Here is an 18,306-nt window from a genome sequence, read left to right on the forward strand (position 1 = left end):
TGGACAGCAGTCCATTAGGCATGCTCACCACATTCTTCTATCAACAAGCACCTAAGTCGCCTCCAGTTCCTGCTTCCCAAACGGCATTGCAGTGAACATCTTCACAGTGCCCCATAGAGGACCCATGGGAGAATTTCTCTGGTATGTATACCCTGAAGTAGGATTTCAGGCATTCTAGCATGTGTAGAATGGCTATTCCACTTTATACTCCCTTCAGCAGGGAATAAGGTTCTCATTTTCCCCACATCCGTGCCAGCACTTGACTTCTCTCTAATTTTTGTCTATCAGATGAGTGTAAGGAGATGTCTCATTGATGTTGTAAATTGGGTTTCTCTCATTACTAGTAATTATAAGCATGTCTTCATATGCACATTAGTAGACCCCAGGGGTTCCTCTTCTGTGAACTGCCTTTTATAGCCTTTGCTACTTCTCTAATAGGTTTCTTATGTGTTTCTTTGTCTCTGCTGGATACCTTCCATGTGTCCCTCCAGATCCAGTGGCCTTAAAGGCAGAGCTGTATGGCTGCATCAAACTGCTGTTTTCCATCTGGCTTCCAGCACTAGCAGGAAATCAGAGGGAAAAGAAGAGTGAAGTGAGGACACTGACTCCCCCAGCTCCCTCCCTTCAGAGTAGCTGCAGGCTAGCTGCCTCCTATAACCAACATCACAGCAGACTGACAAAGGCTCCTGTCAGGAGACCCTCTCCACAAAGCTTTCTCTGTCCCTGGGTTCCTGGAGGTGCGAACAACTCCCCACTTCAGGGAAACCCTATTTCTTATGGCTTTCCTAATCCTGTTCACACCGTCATAAATTGTCCCTTTATTAAATATCCTTCAATTATCCATTTCATGTTTGCTATTTCTTGCTACAACCCTAACTGATACTTTGTCATTGAGCTGAAACTTTTTTATCTTCATGAAGTCAGTTTTACTAATTTTTTTGTTGCTCTATTTTTTTATGTGTGTTTCGTTGTTGTTGTTTGGTTTGGTTTGTTGTTGTTGTTGTTTTGTATGTGCTCTGGAAACCTTATTTATAAAGTCGTTCTGTACCTCTAGGTGAAAATATTCATTTTTCATCTTTTTTTCTATTACTTTTATAATTTTACCTTTTATGTTGGGGTCTTGAATCTATCCAACCCACCTTTGCATGTGATAAAGTTTTTGCATGGAGTTCTTTTTTTCATATGGAGAGCCAGTTTTCCCAATATCTTTCCTCCACCCATTTGTATATTATGGTGCCCCATAATTGTATATTAAGTTCTCGTGTATGCATAGTTCTGATCTGAGCTCCCTATTTCATACCATTTGTCTATTAGTCTGTTATTGTATAATCACTGTACTGTTTTTATAAATATGGCTTTGTAATACATTCTAATGTCTTTTTTTTCCCATTCTTCCAGTTTTAGCTTTTTCTCCAAAAATTGACTTTTATTTCTTATCTAAATTCTTTTTTTATCCTCACCCCAAGGACATTTTTTGATATTTTGTTCAGATAGAGTGGGAGGGGGAGAGAAAGAGAAACATTGACGTGAAAGGGACATATTGAGTGGTCACCACCCACATGACCCAACCAGGGCAGGGGACAAACCGCAACCGAGGAACGTGCCCTTAGCGGGAACCGAACCCAGGTCTCTCCGGACTGCAGGCCGACGCTCTAACCACTGACCCAAACTGGCCAGGGCTTATCTAAATTTTTAAGTAGATTAAGTTGCTTCTTATTTTAGTTTATTTTATTTTTTAGACCTTTCACCTTTTTTTAAAATATGTTTTTATTGATTTTTCAGAGAGAAAGGGTGGGAGAAAGAGATAGAAACGTTGATATGAGAGAGAAACATGGATCAGCTGCCCCCGCATGCCCCCTATTGGGGATTGAGCCCACAACCCAGGCATGCTCCCGGACTGGGAATTGAACTATGACCTCTCAGTCCATGGAACGACGCTCAATCTACTGAGCCACATCATCCGAGCTTAAGTTGTTTGCTTATTTATTTATTTATTTATTTATTTATTTATTTATTTTAATCCTCACCCAAGGATATTTTTCTATTTATCTCAGATAGAGTGGGAGGGAGGGAGAAAGAAAGAGAGAGAGAAGAGCGAAACATCGATGTGAGAGCAACACATCGACTGGTTGCCTCCCTCTGAACCTCAACCAGGGCCGGGACAGAACTGCAACCGAAGTACGTGCCCCTTTGGGATAGAACCCGTGACCCTTTGGTCCGCAGTCTGATGCTCTAACCACTAAGCCAAACCAGCCAGGGCTTAAGTTGCTTTTTAAACACCAACTGAAGTTAATGTTTTATTGCATTGAATTTTTGTATTAATTTAGAAGTAGTTTAATATTTTTATATATTCTTTATACATTAAAGTGTTGATTGCTGCCTGGTGCACCTGAAGCCTGGTATTAGGTCTAATTGTTTGTTGATGGTGTTGATTTTCTGTGTAGATGATCATGTTGTTTTATATCTCCCTTTCCAACCCCGATGCCTTTTTCTGTCTTGTGCAGTTTCGCCGATATGCCCAGGATGATGTTAAACAGCAGCAGCAATAGCAGTGTGGCAGAGACTTCTAAATGACCCCAATATTCCTTCTCCCCTCTTCTCTACACCAGGAGTTGCAAACATTTCCTGTAAAGGGCCACATGACAAATATTTGCCAATTTTGTTGCAACTACTCAACTCTGCTTACAGCATGAAAGCAGTCATAAGCAATATGTAAACAAATGAGCATGGCTGTGTTCCAAGAACACAATCTTTTTTTTCTTCTTTTTTCTTTTTTTTTATCCTCACCCGAGGACATTTTTCCATTTTTTGTTCACATAGAGTGGGAGGGAGAGAGAGGGAGAGAGAGAGAGAAACATCGACATGAAAGGTACACATCGAGTGGCTGCCACCCACACGACCCAACCAGGGCCGGGGACAAACTGCAACTGAGATATGTGCCCTTAGCGGGAACTGAACCCAGGTCTCTCTGGACCGCAGGTTGACGCTCTAACCACTGAGCCAAACCGGCCAGGGCCAAGAAAACATTCTTTACAAAAACAGGTGAGAGCCATGGTTTGCTGATTTCTGCTCTACATCAGTAGAATGCCTTGATTGTTTGCTGAAATTGGCCATCTGGAATAAATGGTACACTACTCAGCCACATTTGCAGCTAACTGTGGCCCTGGGACTAGTTCTGATCAAACAAATGTAACATCACACAACTTCCCGAAGTGTCCTCACACAGAGGGAGAACGTGCCATTTTCCTCTCTTCTCTCCTTTCTCTTGCCTGGAATGTGTTGTGGCTGGAGTGGAGCAGACATCTTGGAACATGATAGAATCCATGTGTAGAAAATAATAGAGCAACAAAATAGAAGCAGCCAAGATCCTCAAAGATTTTATCAAAAATAGGTGTTGAACTTTTGCCACGTGGTTTTTCTGCACAGTGATTTTTTTTCTTTTGCACTCCATTAATCTAGTCTTCTGCACTCCCTAAGTCCACCTTACTAATAAATGTTTTCTGATGTTAAACTATCTTTGAATTCTTGACATATATGCTACTTGAACATATCTCTTTTAATACACCATTCGATTAGTTAGCTAATGTTTTATATAGGAATTTTACATTTCTAGTCATTATAGTGAAAATTCTCTATTTGAAAGTGGTTAAAACTTGCTTTATGGCCCAGTAGTTGCTCACATTTTTTTAAATGTCCCATGTGCCTTAGCTGGTTTGGCTGAGCAGTTTGAGCATTGGCCCTCAGACCAAAGGGTTGTGGTTCGATTCCCAGTCAAGGGCACATACCTGGGTTGCAAGTTCTATCCCCAGCCCCAGTTAGGGTCACATGGGAGGCAACCAATCAATATGTCTCTCTCACATCAATGTTTCCTTCTCTCTTTCTCTCTCTCTCTCTCCCCCTCCTTCCCTCCCACTCTATCTAAATAAAAAAAAATGTTTTTAAATCAATGGAAAAATATCCTCAGGTGAGGATTAACATAAATAAATAAAATATCTCCTGAAAAGAATGAGTATTCTGTAGCTAATGAGTGCAGTGTACTAAATATGTCTGTTGGATCATAATACCACAATCTAGGGGTTCAAAACATGTTTATTTAGTGATTTTTTTATCTGTTTTATCTGTCAATTATTAGAGAGATGTATTACAGTCTCCTAATTATCATTAAAGAATTGTTTATTCTTGTACTTTCAAAGTTTTTGTTTTATATATTTTGGGGTCATGTAATTCTGTGCACACATTTAATACTGGTGTATGTTCCTGTTGAATTAAACATTTTATCATTAAAAAGTGACACTTTTTTTTGCCCTGGCCGGTTTGGCTCAGCGGTTGGAGCGTCGGCCTGCGGTCCTGAGAGACCCGGGTTCGGTTCCCGCTAAGGGCATGTACCTCGGTTGCAGTTTGTCCCCGGCCCTGGTTGGGTTGTGCGGGTGGCAGCCACTCAATGTGTCTCTTTCACATCGATGTTTCTCTCTCTCTCTCTGTTCCTCTCTCTCCCTCCCACTCTACCTGAACAAAAAATGGAAAAATGTCCTCGGGTGAGGATAAAAAAAATAAAAATAAAAATAAAAAAAATAATAAAAAAAAAAAAAAAGTGACACTTTTTTTTAAATTTTTGTTGTTATTGATTTTAGAGAGCAAGAAAGGGAGAGGGAGAGAGAGATAGAAACATCAATGAGAGAGAACATCGATTGGCCACCTCCTACATGCCCCGCACTGGGGATTGGACCCACAGCCCGGGCATGTTCCCTGACCAGAAATTGAATTGGTGACCTCTTGGTGCATGGGTAGATGCTCAACCACTGAGCTACACTGGCTGGGCAGAAAGTGACACTTTTTTTTTTTTTTATTACTTATTTTTGTTACAGACGTTTCTCCTTTTCTCCCACAGACACCCTCCTCCCTATCCCACCCCCCACCCCCACCTCACAAGCATTGTTGTCTATGTCCATTGGTTACGCATAGAAGTTCTTTGGTTTATCTCATCCCTCCCCGCCACCCCCTCCTCTGAAGTTTGTCAGTCTGAACCGTACTCCTTTCTATGTCTCTGGGTCTATTTTGTTCAGCTTTTTTTGTTCATTATATTCCACAAATAAGTGAGATCATGTGGTATTTGTCTTTCTCTGATTGGCTTATTTCGCTTAGCATAATACTCTCCAGGTCCCTCCATGTCGTCTCAAAGGATACGAGATCTTTCTTTCTTACAGCTACATAGTACTCCATTGTGTAAATGTACCACAGCTTTTTTATCCACTCATCTATTGATGGACACTTGGGCTGTTTCCAGATCTTAGCAATTGTAAATAGTGCTGCTATGAACATAAGGGTACATATATTCCTTCTGATTGGTGTTTCAGGCTTCTTAGGGTATATTCCTAAACTGGGATCACTGGGTCAAATGGAAGTTCAATTCTTAAATTTTTGAGGAAACACCATAATGATTTCCATAGTGGCTGCACCAGTCTGCATTCCCACCAGCACTGTGCTAGAGTCCCCTTTTCTCCACACCCTCGCCAGCACTTGTAGAAAGTGACACTTTTTATCTTATATAATTTTTTTTCCAGGGAACAGAAGCACTCTTTATTCTCAGTGGGACCCCGGGCTCAGCCCAGGATGCAGGATCTTCAGTGGGGAGCAGCAAGGGACTTCGGGCCTCAGGTAGGTCCTTGGCTCACACAGCACCACACAAATACAGATCTAAAAACTTCTTTCTTTTTTTTTTTTTTTATCCTCACCCGAGGATATTTTTCCATTTTTTGTACAGATAGAGCGGGAGGGAGAGAGAGAGAGAGAGAAACATCGATGTAAAGGGACACATCGAGTGCCTGCCACCCGCACGACCAACCAGGGCCAGGGACAAACTGCAACCGAGGCACGTGCCCTTAGCGGGAACTGAACCTGGGTCTCTCCGGACCGCAGGCCGACGCTCTAACTGCTGAGCCAAACCGGCCAGGGCCAGATCTAAAAACTTCTTGAACATCTCTGGCTGTAAACCAGTTGACCCAACAGATTCCACAAACACTTTCTTTTTGATCACTGAGAGACACCAAAAATGCAGATACAGGAGCTGTTCTGAGTCCACCCAGATGAGATTCTTGATGCCCACACCAGAGGCCAGATCTGTGGTGTTCAGCTGTAACACTAGGAACTGGAAGCCATGTCCATCGGTGCCCACACTCTAGACAACTACCGACTGTTCCAAAACCTTAGCATCGTTCCCATAGAGGAGACGGGCCTGAGCCAGGGCATTGCTAAAGACAAACAGGATCATCTTGGCTCTCAGCTGATCTGGTTGAAAGCGGTGTGGATGGAAATTGGCTGACTCCATCAAATATAAGATGTAGGGATAGAGGTAAGGAAAACCCTCCTGGAATCCTGTGTCTTCTTTCTCATCATAAATATTGCTTTCCTGAAAACCAATAGTGGGAGGTATAGGATAGAAGGTCTCAAGAACATGATTCTTAGTAGCTTCAACTTCCTCTCTGGAGGCGATAGTGGGCAGAGGCTCTTCAGCAGTCAGTGGGACTCCATTAGTACCATGGACCTGAAGGAGAATAGACTCTCGGTTCCAGGTGGTAGGTAACCTGTAGTTTTCTACACAGATACGTCTGGCCAGAAAAAGGATTCTTTAAAATCTGGGATTTACACAGCTGCATTAGACCGTTCACAATGACTGGGCAATAGGTCTGTCTCTTGGTGATGTCTTCAGTGGAGTGCCAGAGACAGACATGAGGGATCACAGTCAGAACACGTTCATCTTGGTTCTCTATGTGGTTCCTTGGGTCATCAAGAAGGCTAAGCACTTTCTCGGGAAGGCCTTCTCTTAACTTGGCCTTGGTAAGCCAGAGGGCTGCTTTACACCCTGGAGGAGGCAGCAGCGCTGGTGGAAGGTGTGGCAGGTGATGCTCGTGAATCAGGGGCATCCGGCGGAACTTTGGATGCGTCCAGCCGCAATCCCAGGGTGGGAAGACCGGCCACGCCAGCCCGGGCATGAAGTGCATCTTCTCTGCGTAGGTGATGGGCTCCAGTCCAGGGATTTCCTACACCCTGTCCAGGCGAGGAGGCTCGGGCTTCCATGTGGAGCGGACCCCCTGCGCCTGGGGGCCCCACAGCCCCCAAGGCCAAGCAGTCTGGGGCGAGCCAGCACCTGCCTCACAGCCCCGAGGCCAATGCCATACCAATTTGGTCTCCTCAGGACCTCCACTTCTATCTTTTATTTTTATTTTTACTTATTTTTTTTAATCCTCACCCGAGGATATTTTTCCATTTATCTTCAGGGGGAGAAAGAGAGAGAGAGACATCGATGTGAGAGAGACACATCATTGGTTGCCTCCCAATGGACCTGGACCAGGGTTGAGGACCAAATCGGAACTGAAGTACCTGCCCTTGACTGGACTCCAACCCTGGACTCTGGTCCACAGGCCTGTGCTCTAACCACTGAGCCAAACCAGCCAGGGCAACACTCTTTATCTTTAATAATATTTGTTATAAGCTGTACTTTGTATAATAATTATTTTGGTTAGAATTTGCCTAGCATATCTTTTTCATGCTTTTGCTTTCAACCTCTCTGTTTGAGATGTGTCTCTTGGGCATATGGTTGGACTTTATTTTTTATTCTGTCTGGAAGTTCTTGTCCTTTAACAAGGTAATTTAGTCTTGTTAATCTGATCAGCAACATATTTGGATTCAGCACTAACCTTTTACTTTGTGCCTTTTCTTATATACCAGTTTTTTTTTTGTTTGTTTTTTGTTTTTTTTATCCTCATCAGAGGACATTTTTCCATTTTTTGTTCAGATAGAGTGGGAGGGAGAGAGAGGAAGAGAGAAGAAAGAGAGAAACATTGACGTAAAAGGGACACATCGAGTAGTTGCCACCCACACGACCCAACCAGGGCTGGGGACAAACTGCAATGGAGGTACGTGCCCTTAGTGGGAACCGAACCCGGGTCTCTCGGGACCACAGGCTGAGGCTCTAACCGCTGAGCCAAACCGGCCAGGGCTTATCTACCAGTTTTATATCTTATTTCCTCCTTTCCTGCCTTCCTTTAAATTAACATTTTTTCTTCATTTTTTTCCCCTTACTAAGTTTGAGAGGCATCAGCTCTGTTTCTAAGGGATTAACCTAAAAATCACAATGGTGGGGAAACGCTGTCCTTCCTCTGCTGTTTCAGACTTGGAAGTGTTCTATGATCACATCCTCCACATTTGTACTTCTTTGACCTTTCTCCTTTCAAACATCATGTGTGTGTTTCCTTTCTCTCCTTCATATTTGTTTATTTTATTCACCTTTTCCAAGAGTCAGATTTTTCTTTTATTGCTCATATCTACATTTTCATATTCTAGTTCATTAATTTTTGCTTTTAAAAAAATAAACCCCTTCCTTTTGTTATTCTTTTCAAGTTTCCTGAGTTAAAACTTAGCTTATTTCAGGTCTGCCTTTCTTGTTCTTAATAAACGTGCCGCAGGCTCCATACAGTTCCTCCTGCGAACTGCTTTAAACCATTCCACAACCTCAGCGTGCAGTGCTCTCCTTGTTCATTTCTAATTCACAGAAGTTTACTTTGATTTTTCTCTTAAAGTTATCTAGACAGCCCTGGCCAGTTTGGCTCAGCAGTTGGAGCATCAGTCTGAGGACCAGAGAGTCCCGGGTTCGGTTCCCACTAGGGACACGTACCAAAAAAAAAAAGGGGGGGGGGGAGGGAAACATTTAAAAAAAAATTTTTTTTTTTTAATTATCTAGAAAGATGGTGAGAACAGCATAGATTGTAGGTCATTTTTGGTTCTACTTTTGTTTTCATGTCTGTGTTTTGTGATTAGAGCATTGCTCCTTTTTAGAATTAGTTGGGGACTTATTTGTGGCTAATTGGACATTTTTGTTGATAGACCTGTGTCTGTAAAGTCTTCACCTGTTTGTCCTGTTAACACTGTCCTGGGTTGTGGATTCTATTTAGCTGGGGTCTTCCCTGCCATGGAACTGGTTTTTCTCATGTGTTTGGTGACTCTTGGTTGGGGCTCAGCTCTGATTCATTGCACTTATTGCCTGTGGACGCTGCTTCTCTTCACTGCGATACATACAACGGACACCAAGGAGTTTCATCTGAAGTTTAGGAAGCACTCAACACCGAAGGGTGGCTCTGTTCCTGGGGGGTTGTGGCAGGAGGATGGTCCCAATAACAACACTGTTTTCCAGCTGAGACTCAGAGAGCAGAGTAACCTGCCCTAAATCCCACACCTGTAAATAACAAATCCCGCCATCTGGCCCAAAGCCCGTACAGTTCTCATGATAACCCACTACCTGCCCAAGGCTTCCTGGTGCCAACAAGCCCACTCCCCAGTCTTAATCCCCCATAACCAGTCAACTCAGAATGTTTCATATATTTCTCTTTTTACTCTAAAAACAGTTGACAATAACAACCTGCAAACTGCAGAAAGTGACATGGGTTTCATCTCCCCACCCCCTCCGAATATCATTCTGCATTCCTCAGACACCATTCTCTCCCTTCCCTTAAAATCCTAGGTAAAAATCCTCAAGAATGTGCAGGAGGACCCCAGATAGGAGGATCCCCAAAGGAGGGCCCTTGGACAGGTGAAGGCATTAAGGAAATAAATTAGGGGAGAGGAGGCCCCTAGCTGTCCCTGTCCAGCTTTGTCTCGCAGACCCAGCGGTAGGACCTCTGGCAGACATCATCATTCCAGCGGCCATCACTTGTGAAGTGGGCACAGTCCTCGCCTCCCCCAAGCCCATGCCCGAACCAGTCATCCGGCTGCTCTGGTCTCCAGTTCCTAAGAAGACCAGACAGATTGGGCCCCAGGAGGCCAGACCCTCAGCCAAGCCGAGGAGCTCCTCTTGCCTTTGGACCCACCCACGGGGACAGCTGGACCCAGGCTGGAGGGACAGAGTGCAGGTGTACACACTCACTTGAAGCCCTTCTCGTAGTCTGTCCCATCCACCCATCTCCAGGGCCCATTTTGGTCTGTGAGGCCCATCCAGGTGTTCATAGAGCCCATGTGGTGCTGGACAAATTTCTGGGAAAAGAAGAGGATGGTGACCTCTCCATAGATCAGCCAGACTCCCAGATGAGCCCTCCAGAGCCCTCACCTGTTCCTCCTTGGAGCCAATCACCACCAGGTGCCCGTTCTCCAGCTGGCAATACTTCTCAGCCTCGGGCCAGGACTTTGCAGAACGAGAGAACCAATAGCAGCTGCCTTCATGCTCCACCCAGTTAACAGGGCAGCAGTTCTTTTCAGTGCCTGGGGGGGAGGGAAGCAGAGTGTGGGTGGAGGGGCTGAGGTGCTGCCAGAAGGGGAAGTAGGCAGGAAAGCAGGGTTGGGCATCCCTGCCTCCTCACCATTGCCCTGGAGGATGGCTAGCTGACAGTTCAGGCTTCGTAAATCAGACATAAAGGTCTTCACATGGAGCAGCAAGCTGGAGTGCTCTGGGGAGACAGAGGACAGAGGGGTGGGGGAGGATGAGAGTGAAGAGGGCAAGGAGGTCACTGTGAACACTAGGTGTTGGGAAGGGTCTGCTTCTATATGCAGGACAGCAGATCCTGCCACAAGACCTTGCCACAAGACCCCTTGGTTTTGGGGAGATAAAAAAAATTGCTGTCAATAAATAAAACGTTTGAAAATTGCAGGGGGAAAATTGCTGTCAAGACCCTTTGGTTTGGCCTGAGAGATGCCCAGTGTTCTAACATATGCACTGGCACACAGACTCCCCTCTGACCTTCACTCAGGTCTTGCTGCTGTTTCTCCAGTTGGGACTCCAGGGACTTCACCTTTCTGCCCACACTTCCTCCTGGGGAAGAAACTTGTTCAATGTCCCAACATCCCTAGCAGTCCACAGCACCACCCCCTCAGCCTCAGCCCTGGTCCCCTCACCCTGGGTATGCAGGTCCTTGACCTTGGCCTCTGTGCTCACTGTGAAGTTGCTGAATGTCTCTCTCAGGACCTGCATCTCCTCCTGCAGCTTGGAGTCTGGACAGGAGAAGGTGTGGATTACACAAAATGAGAGGCCTGTGTCCACTATCACAGCTACCAACAGTCCCCCCACCTCTGCTCCCACCAACTCCCCCAACATTGCTCCCTTCCCTGCCCCCCCTGGGGCACCCACTCTGGGATCCAATCACACAGACAACCACCAGCAGCAGGAGGCTGAGGCCCATGGAGAGCAGGAGGAGGCGGGGTCCGGAGCAGAGGCGCTGAAACAGTGGCTGGCGAGGACGCGGCCCTGCAAGAGGAGAGGGCATCAGGGTCTCAGGGACAAGGGCAGCTCTGGGGTCCTAGTAGGAGAGCAGGCTAAGGTTCCTCTAGTCGGCTAAGAGGAATCACATAAAGACATATGGGCATGTCCCGGCCAGTGTGACTCAGTCGGTTGGAGTGTCCTCCCCTACACTGAAAGGTCACCGGTTAATTCTCTGCCAGGGCACATATCCAGGTTGCAGTTGGATCCCCAATAGGGGCGCGAGCACACAATCCATGCTCACCTGCACACTTATATTTCACTCTCTCTCTCTCTCTCTCCTTCTCCCTTCCTCTCGCTCTAAATCAATAAAAAGTATATCCTCGGGTGAGTATTTTTTTAAAATAAAGAAATATGGGCAATGGGTAACTGAGGGGCCAGAGGTAACGAAGTGGGGAAGAGGGTTACAGATGGAAGAAAAGCTTTGACTTGCCCTAGCCCTACCCTGGCCCTGGGCTTTTGCTGACACCTAGTGGCCTGGATGTGTCAGTGCAGCTGATGAACTTCATCAGAGCCTTGAAGATGGAGTTTGTGAGCTGGAAACTGGTGGGTGGAGTGGGAGACCAACTGGGGAATCACTGCTTCTCCCTGAAGGTGGGGCAAGAGAAGGCGGTTCCTTTCTCTCTCCATGAATCCCACTGCTCTTTGGCTGAGTGAAGGAAGAAAAGGTAGAGTAGCCAGACTTCGGGTCCCTCAAGTTGCTCTGGAATGTGGGAGGTCTTCCCTCCATTCTCTCCTCTCCTATAACCCCTTTCCCCATCAAAGGGCACAGCCCACTCCCATCCCCCCAGAGCTGGATCCTCACTCAGCCCCAACAACATCCCTGCTCACATGAGAAAAAAATGAGGGTCTTTTTTTTTTTATTACTATTGATTTTTGGAGAGAGAGGATGGGGGGGAGAGAGAGAGAGAGAAACATCAATGTGAGAGAGAAATATCAATTGATTGCTTCCTATACACCCCTGACCAGGGATCCAACCCTCCAGGAATGGAACCCATGACCAGTCTGTGCATGGGCCCACGCTCCAACCAACTGAACCCCACCACAGAGAACCAATAGCAGCTGCCTTCATGCTCCACCCAGTTAAAAGGGCAGCAGTTCTTTTCAGTGCCTGGGAGGGGGAGGGAAGGACAGGACAGGGTTCTGTTTTTATGTAGGAGGAATTCATACTTCCTCAGATCAGAGATCCCTCAGCCTCTTCACAGAAATCTTACCCCTTGACCAAACTGACCATACACACACATAGCCAAAGGCTCACCAGTGTTGGAAGAGGGGCCTAAGTTCTTTCATTACCCCCATGCCCACAGGCCCACCCCGTCCCCAAGATCCTGAGAAGTGAGTGACATGGCAAGGGTCGAGAGGCATGCAGAAGGTACCCATCACCAAGGAAGGGACTCCAGCCCCATACCCTGCACCTCCCCTAAGAGGGGCAGCTCAGGCACTATGTTCTTGTGACAGGGGCAGACCCAGAGACAGTCAAGGGTCACAGAAAGGAGGAGCTGAGGCAAGGAAGCCAGAGGCACCTAAGGCTGGCCTTTCAGAAATAGAGGGAGGCACCCCCTCACCTTGTCTGATCTGATGATGATCCTCCTCGTTGTCCAGATACTGAAGATCTTGATACATCTTTGTCATGGTAGGGCTGGCTGGACCTGGGACTAGGTCAAGGCTGAAATTAGGGTTGAGATCGGGACTGAATAGAGTTGGGGTATGGGGTCCTTTCCCTTTCTTAGTGATCAGTGGCTACGTGGAGACCTTTCTTCTTTCCCTTATTCCCTCCCAGGCCTGTCACCCAAAATCCATCCTCTGAAGTTTTCCCACCCAGCTCCTCCTCTCCTGACAGCTAGTCCCCTCCACCCCTTCCCCAACCCACCCCCAGTCAGTCCCCCTGCCTTTCTTCCCCTTTTACTTGCTGGTGGTCTCAAGGGTGACTCCTGGATCCCTCAATGCTGTGCAGATCCCAGGCCAAGAAGGAAGCTGAAGCCTGGAGAATTGGGGTGTGCAGACAGCCCCAGACAATGGGAGAGGAAGGGGCAGGGTCCATACAAGGACCCCAAGCCCTGTGTTTATGCGTGTCTGCTTGTCTGTGTGTTCCTAATGTGCCGAACCTGTCATCTCCAGTGCCAGGGACTTTGGACTTAAACAGAGGTGGAAATGGATTTGGAACTCGGGATGTGCGATGTGTGGGGGTGGAAGTGTGGGGGATGGGTTGCCTCTGCTTTCCTCTCCAGGGAGGGGTAATCTCCAAGTCTGTCCCCCTTACCTCTATATGCTGGTCACCTCACTCCTTATTGCATGGTTTGGGAGGGAAGCCTGGAGGGCCAGGGTGCAGTTCCAAGTCTCCCCTCTGCCCCTCCCCCTCTATCACTTCCTGCCTCTGAATTCCTAGAATTGTTGATGTCCCCAAATATCCCCGACTATGATCAGAGGAACCTGTTCACACTTTGCTGTTGCCCAACCTGGGCCTGTGACCCTGGCATCTGAGCCTAGGCCCCTGCTTCCTTGGGGGCTCAGCCTCTATACTCCCCAGCTCAGGCTGACTGGCTTCAATCTCTTGTGAAGTCAAGTTCCCCAGCAGCATGGTAAACAAGATGTGGGGAGAGGCAGAAGAGCATGCTTTCCCTGCCTCACCAGAGATTGGTGCCAACTATCCTCCATTGACTCCTACGGTGTGCCTGGGGCTCTTTATTCATTAACTCTTGTCATTATCCCCAGAGCTTCTCTGCAGCTGAGGAAATCCAGACCCTGAAAGGTAAGAGCTTACCCAGGTTCACACTGCAGGGAAGCAGCAAAGGGGGAACTGAAATTGGGGCCGCCTGATTCCAGGACCTTGTACAGCCACCATAGCTGGGCCCCGAGGTCCCAGAGAGCAGTCCCTCACAGCTCCTGGGGGGGGGGGGGTGTTTAGAGAAGGCTATGTTCAGAGAGGAGTGTGCGAATTTGAAGTATGCTAAATTAGAAATTGGGGCAATATTAAAGACACTCATAAGTCTTATTTTAGGCCCCAAATGTGAAGTCATGCAAATCCTGTTACACCTATTTCCTGAAAACACTGGACTTGAGTTGTGAGTTTTACATGATGAGAAACAGAACATGTCCCTTGCACAAAGTGTGTAAGCCTTGGCTACACCCTTGTCAGTCTGTCTTGAAAAGCTGTTGTTTGCATGCCCTGGGACTATGGCCAGTAATTTTGGTGGCTATTGGGCTGTTGCTTGAGCAATCTCTGATATTATCACTTACAATGTAGTTTATTCAGGCAAATAAACCCATGCCGTTTGGGTCAGAATAGTGGTTACCCCTCAGGAGCAGTGAGTGAAAGGGAGCACAGAGGGATTCTGGGGTTCTGGAAATGTCTAGCTTCTTGATCTAGACTCTGGTTGCATGAGTGTGTTCAGTGTGTAAAACTGCAGAAAGCGGTATACTTACATAGACAGAAGTGCCTAGAACCACATTCCCCAAACCCATAATTAGGGAGCAGTTCTTGGACCAGTGCTGAAAAACGCCCCCAAAAACCAGTAACTTTAGAATGGGAGTTGGAAGTGATAAAACACTGTGAAGAAAACCAGACATGGAACATCAGGTTGCTGATTTACAAGCAAGCCCTCTTTAAAATACTGAAGATAATCTTCAGAAACTAAAAAGTTGCTAAAAACAAAACTATGCCGCAATAGTGGCAGATCTACATACTCAGAGAAATCAACTGCCCTTTATATTTATTCCTTTAAGAACATATACCTTGCCCTGGCCAGTTTGGCTCAGCGGTTAGAGCGTCGGCCTGCGGTCCCAAGAGACCCAGGTTCGGTTCCCGCTAAGGGCACGTACTTCGGTTGCAGTTTGTCCCCGGCCCTGGTTGGTCGTGCGGGTGGCAGCCACTCGATGTGTCCCTTCACGTCGATGTTTCTCTCTCTCTCTCCTTCCTCTCTCTCCCTCCCACTCTATCTGTACAAAAAATGGAAAAATATCCTCGGGTGAGGATAAAAAAAAACATATCCTCAGGTGAGGGTTAAAAAAAATTAAAAACTTGCCCTGGCCAGTTTGGCTCAGCTGTTAGAACATCAGCCTGAGGAATGAAGGGCCTCTGGTTTGATTCTGGTCAAGGGCACATACGTGGGGTGCAGGTTTGATCCTGGCTCCAGTGGGGGTCATGTGGGGAGGTAACCCATCGATGTGTCTCTCTCACATCAATGTTTCTCTCTCTCTCTCTCTCTCTCTCTCTCTCTCTCTCTCTCTCTCTCCCCTCCCTCCCTTCCACTCCCTCTAAAAAATGAATGGAAAAATATCCTCGGGTGAGGATTAAAAAGAAGACAAAACAATAAACAAAAAAGCATACCTTGAATTATGCAAGTCTTCAGGGACAAAGCCTCTTGCATGCTTTTTCTATGCCTGAATTACAACATACCACAAGCGTAGTGCCTTAACACACCCTTCATTAGCTCATAGCTCTGTAGGGCAGAAGTCCAACTGAGGTCAAGGTGCTGGCAGGACTGTATTCATATCTGGAAGCAAATGAGAAGAATCTGCTTCCAAGCCCACTCAGGTTGTTGACAGAATCCAGTTCTTGCAGCTTGTAGGGTTGAGATCCCCATTTTTTCTTGTAGTCCCCCAGTGTTTCTCAATATTTTTTCCCGTTTTACTGAATTTATTGGTGTGACACCAGTCAACAAAATTATACAGGTTTCAGGTGCATAATTCAACAAAACATCATCTGCACACTGTATTGTGTGTTCACCGCCCCAGAGGTCCCTATTTTCTTGCCAGCTGTCAACCAGGGGCCATACTCTGCTCTTAGAGGCCCTGTATTCCTCATCAATGGCTCCTCCACCTTCAAAGTCAGCAACAGTGATTGGAATCTTTCTCATGCTTCAAATCTCCCTGACTTCCTCTGTACTTTTAAAGGAGCTCCTGTGATGAGATTAGACCCTCCTGAATAATCTTCCTGTCTTATGGCCAACTGTGTATACAGCATATATATATACACAGTAAGTCCTCACTTAACATCATCGGTAGGTTCTGTGACTTTAAATGATGTATAAAGAAACCAGTTTTACCATAGGCTAATTGATATAAACAAGAGTTAAGTTCCTAGTTTATCTCATCAATGTTATAACAAAATGACCGAGTGAAACATTATTCAAGGACCGACTGTATATGTAATCATATATAAGATCAACTATATATATCATAACTCTGAGAGTGAGATCTCATCATATTCACCAGTTCCAGGACGATAGCATGAAATCTTGGGGGCCACTTTGAGAACTCTTCCCACCATACTTCACACAAAGCAACCCATCCCCTCTGGGCACATTCCCTGCAGGATGCGGAGTGTGCAGAGAGCAATTCACAGAGGCTGGGCTCTCACAACCATGTTTCTCTCTCTCTCTTCCCCTTCCTCTCTCCAAAAATCAATTTGTAGAAATCTTAGAAACAAAACACAAAACATCTCACCCCGAGATTCAAGGCCCATCTGGCCATTTCTCTTCTAGTTGTTTCCTCTCCCCAAGAGTCACTTGCTTATTCCCACTGATAAAATTCTACTTGTTCTACCAGGTCAATATTACAGACCTCTAGGGAGCCTTTCTCAATTGCCTGGGAGGTTTCCTGAAATGCAGACCGCTGGGCCCCATCCCCAGGATTGTGTTCTGTTGGAGAGAGAACTGCACAGAAACTGCAGGACAATCCACAGAGGACAGTGGTTTAAATGACACACCTCTGGAGAGCTCCGCCTCTGTCCAGGGATCACTTTAGGCTGAGGGTTGGTCTTCTGCCTTCAACTCTCAACTTCTGTCGGGTTGCTATAAAAACTGCCCTTTTGCACTGTTACAACGCTTAGTACCCTCTACCTCAGTGTTCCCCCAAGGCCCCTGAGTCAGAGAGAGAAAGGGGCTGTATCACAGCAGGTACCAGCAATGGCTCATTTATGCTGCAGCTGAGGCCTTCATGGTGGGAGCCTGTCAAACTATGAACAGTGGCAGAAGGAAAGCTGAGAACCACTACCCTACGTAGCCGTGTCTGAGGAGCTTGTTAGGACCTAAGGCCAGGAAAATCTGACTCCCTGAAAGGACTAGAGGCCCTGGCCAGGTAGCTCAGTTGACTAGAGCATTGTTACAATACCCTAAGGTTACAGGTTCAATCCCCAGTCAGGGCACATACAAGAGGCAACAATGAATGCATAAATAAGTGGAACAACAAATCCATGTTTCTCTCATGTTCTCTCTAAAATAAAAAAATTAAAAATTAAAGGACTCGCCCTGGCCGGTTTGGCTCAGCGGTTGGAGACTCGGCCTGCGGACGAGAGAGTCCCGGGTTCGGTTCCCGCTAGGGGGCACGTACTAAAAAAAAAATTAAAGGACTAGAATTCTGTCTTTATATTTAATAATAAAAGTGTGTATATGAAATATAGTAACAAGCAATGAGCCCTGCCCAGTGTTTCTCAGTGGTTAGAGCATCAGCCCACCCACTGAAGGGTCTTGGGTTCAGTTCTAGGTGAAGGGCACTTACCTGGTTTGCAGGTTCCATCCCTGGCCCGTCAGGGTTGTGTGGGACGCAACCAATCGATGTGTCTTTCTCATGTCGATGTTTCTCTCTGTCTCTCTCCATCCCTCCCCCCTTTCCACTCTCTCTAAAAATCAATGGAAAAAATATCCTCGGGTGAGGATTAACGAAAAAATAATAATAGGTAATGAACCATTTATTTTTTGCCTGGTCTACCAAGAAGCTCAGAAATCATCTTTATCCTCATAGCTATAGCAACTGTTTCTCCTACTTTTATCTTTGGTATTAAGTTCTATTTTCCTAACCTTATTATTTGCAAAACTACTTCAAATATTTCCTATAGAGATGAGGCATAAAGAAATCCAATGAAAATAAAGTATTTATACAGCATTTCTTATCAGTAAACTTCTGTAAAGATCATAGCCAGAGCCCAGCTACGTCCACAACTCCATGAACATGAACTAAGAAAGTGTCCTCTGTATTTTCCGTTATAGACCATCATGCTGCCTAACAGGACCAAGACAGCCCAGGGAAGTGATCGAGGCTGAGCTGTTTTCAGAAACCTATCCCAAATC

General features: G+C 46.1%; 1 protein-coding gene and 1 pseudogene across 1 annotated transcript; both read right to left on the minus strand.

The window, feature by feature from the left end:
- Nucleotides 1-502: 502 nt before the first annotated feature.
- Nucleotides 503-9,279, minus strand: LOC118634885 (annotated as a pseudogene).
- A 145-nt stretch (nt 9,280-9,424) lies between these two features.
- On the minus strand, nt 9,425-14,106 carry ASGR1 (asialoglycoprotein receptor 1). Its single transcript, XM_036268701.1, has 10 exons — nt 14,001-14,106; nt 13,146-13,220; nt 12,805-12,905; nt 11,111-11,227; nt 10,879-10,974; nt 10,724-10,795; nt 10,347-10,433; nt 10,097-10,248; nt 9,917-10,023; nt 9,425-9,780 (listed from the first exon to the last, which is right to left on the minus strand). Exons 3-10 carry the CDS (start codon nt 12,869-12,871, stop codon nt 9,624-9,626), a joined length of 855 nt encoding a protein of 284 aa, XP_036124594.1. The 5' UTR covers nt 12,872-12,905; nt 13,146-13,220; nt 14,001-14,106; the 3' UTR covers nt 9,425-9,623.
- Between the last annotated feature and the right edge of the window lie 4,200 nt (nt 14,107-18,306).

The sequence above is a fragment of the Molossus molossus genome, unplaced genomic scaffold (assembly GCF_014108415.1).
Source record: "Molossus molossus isolate mMolMol1 unplaced genomic scaffold, mMolMol1.p scaffold_m16_p_19, whole genome shotgun sequence".
NCBI classification, from domain to species: domain Eukaryota; kingdom Metazoa; phylum Chordata; class Mammalia; order Chiroptera; family Molossidae; genus Molossus; species Molossus molossus.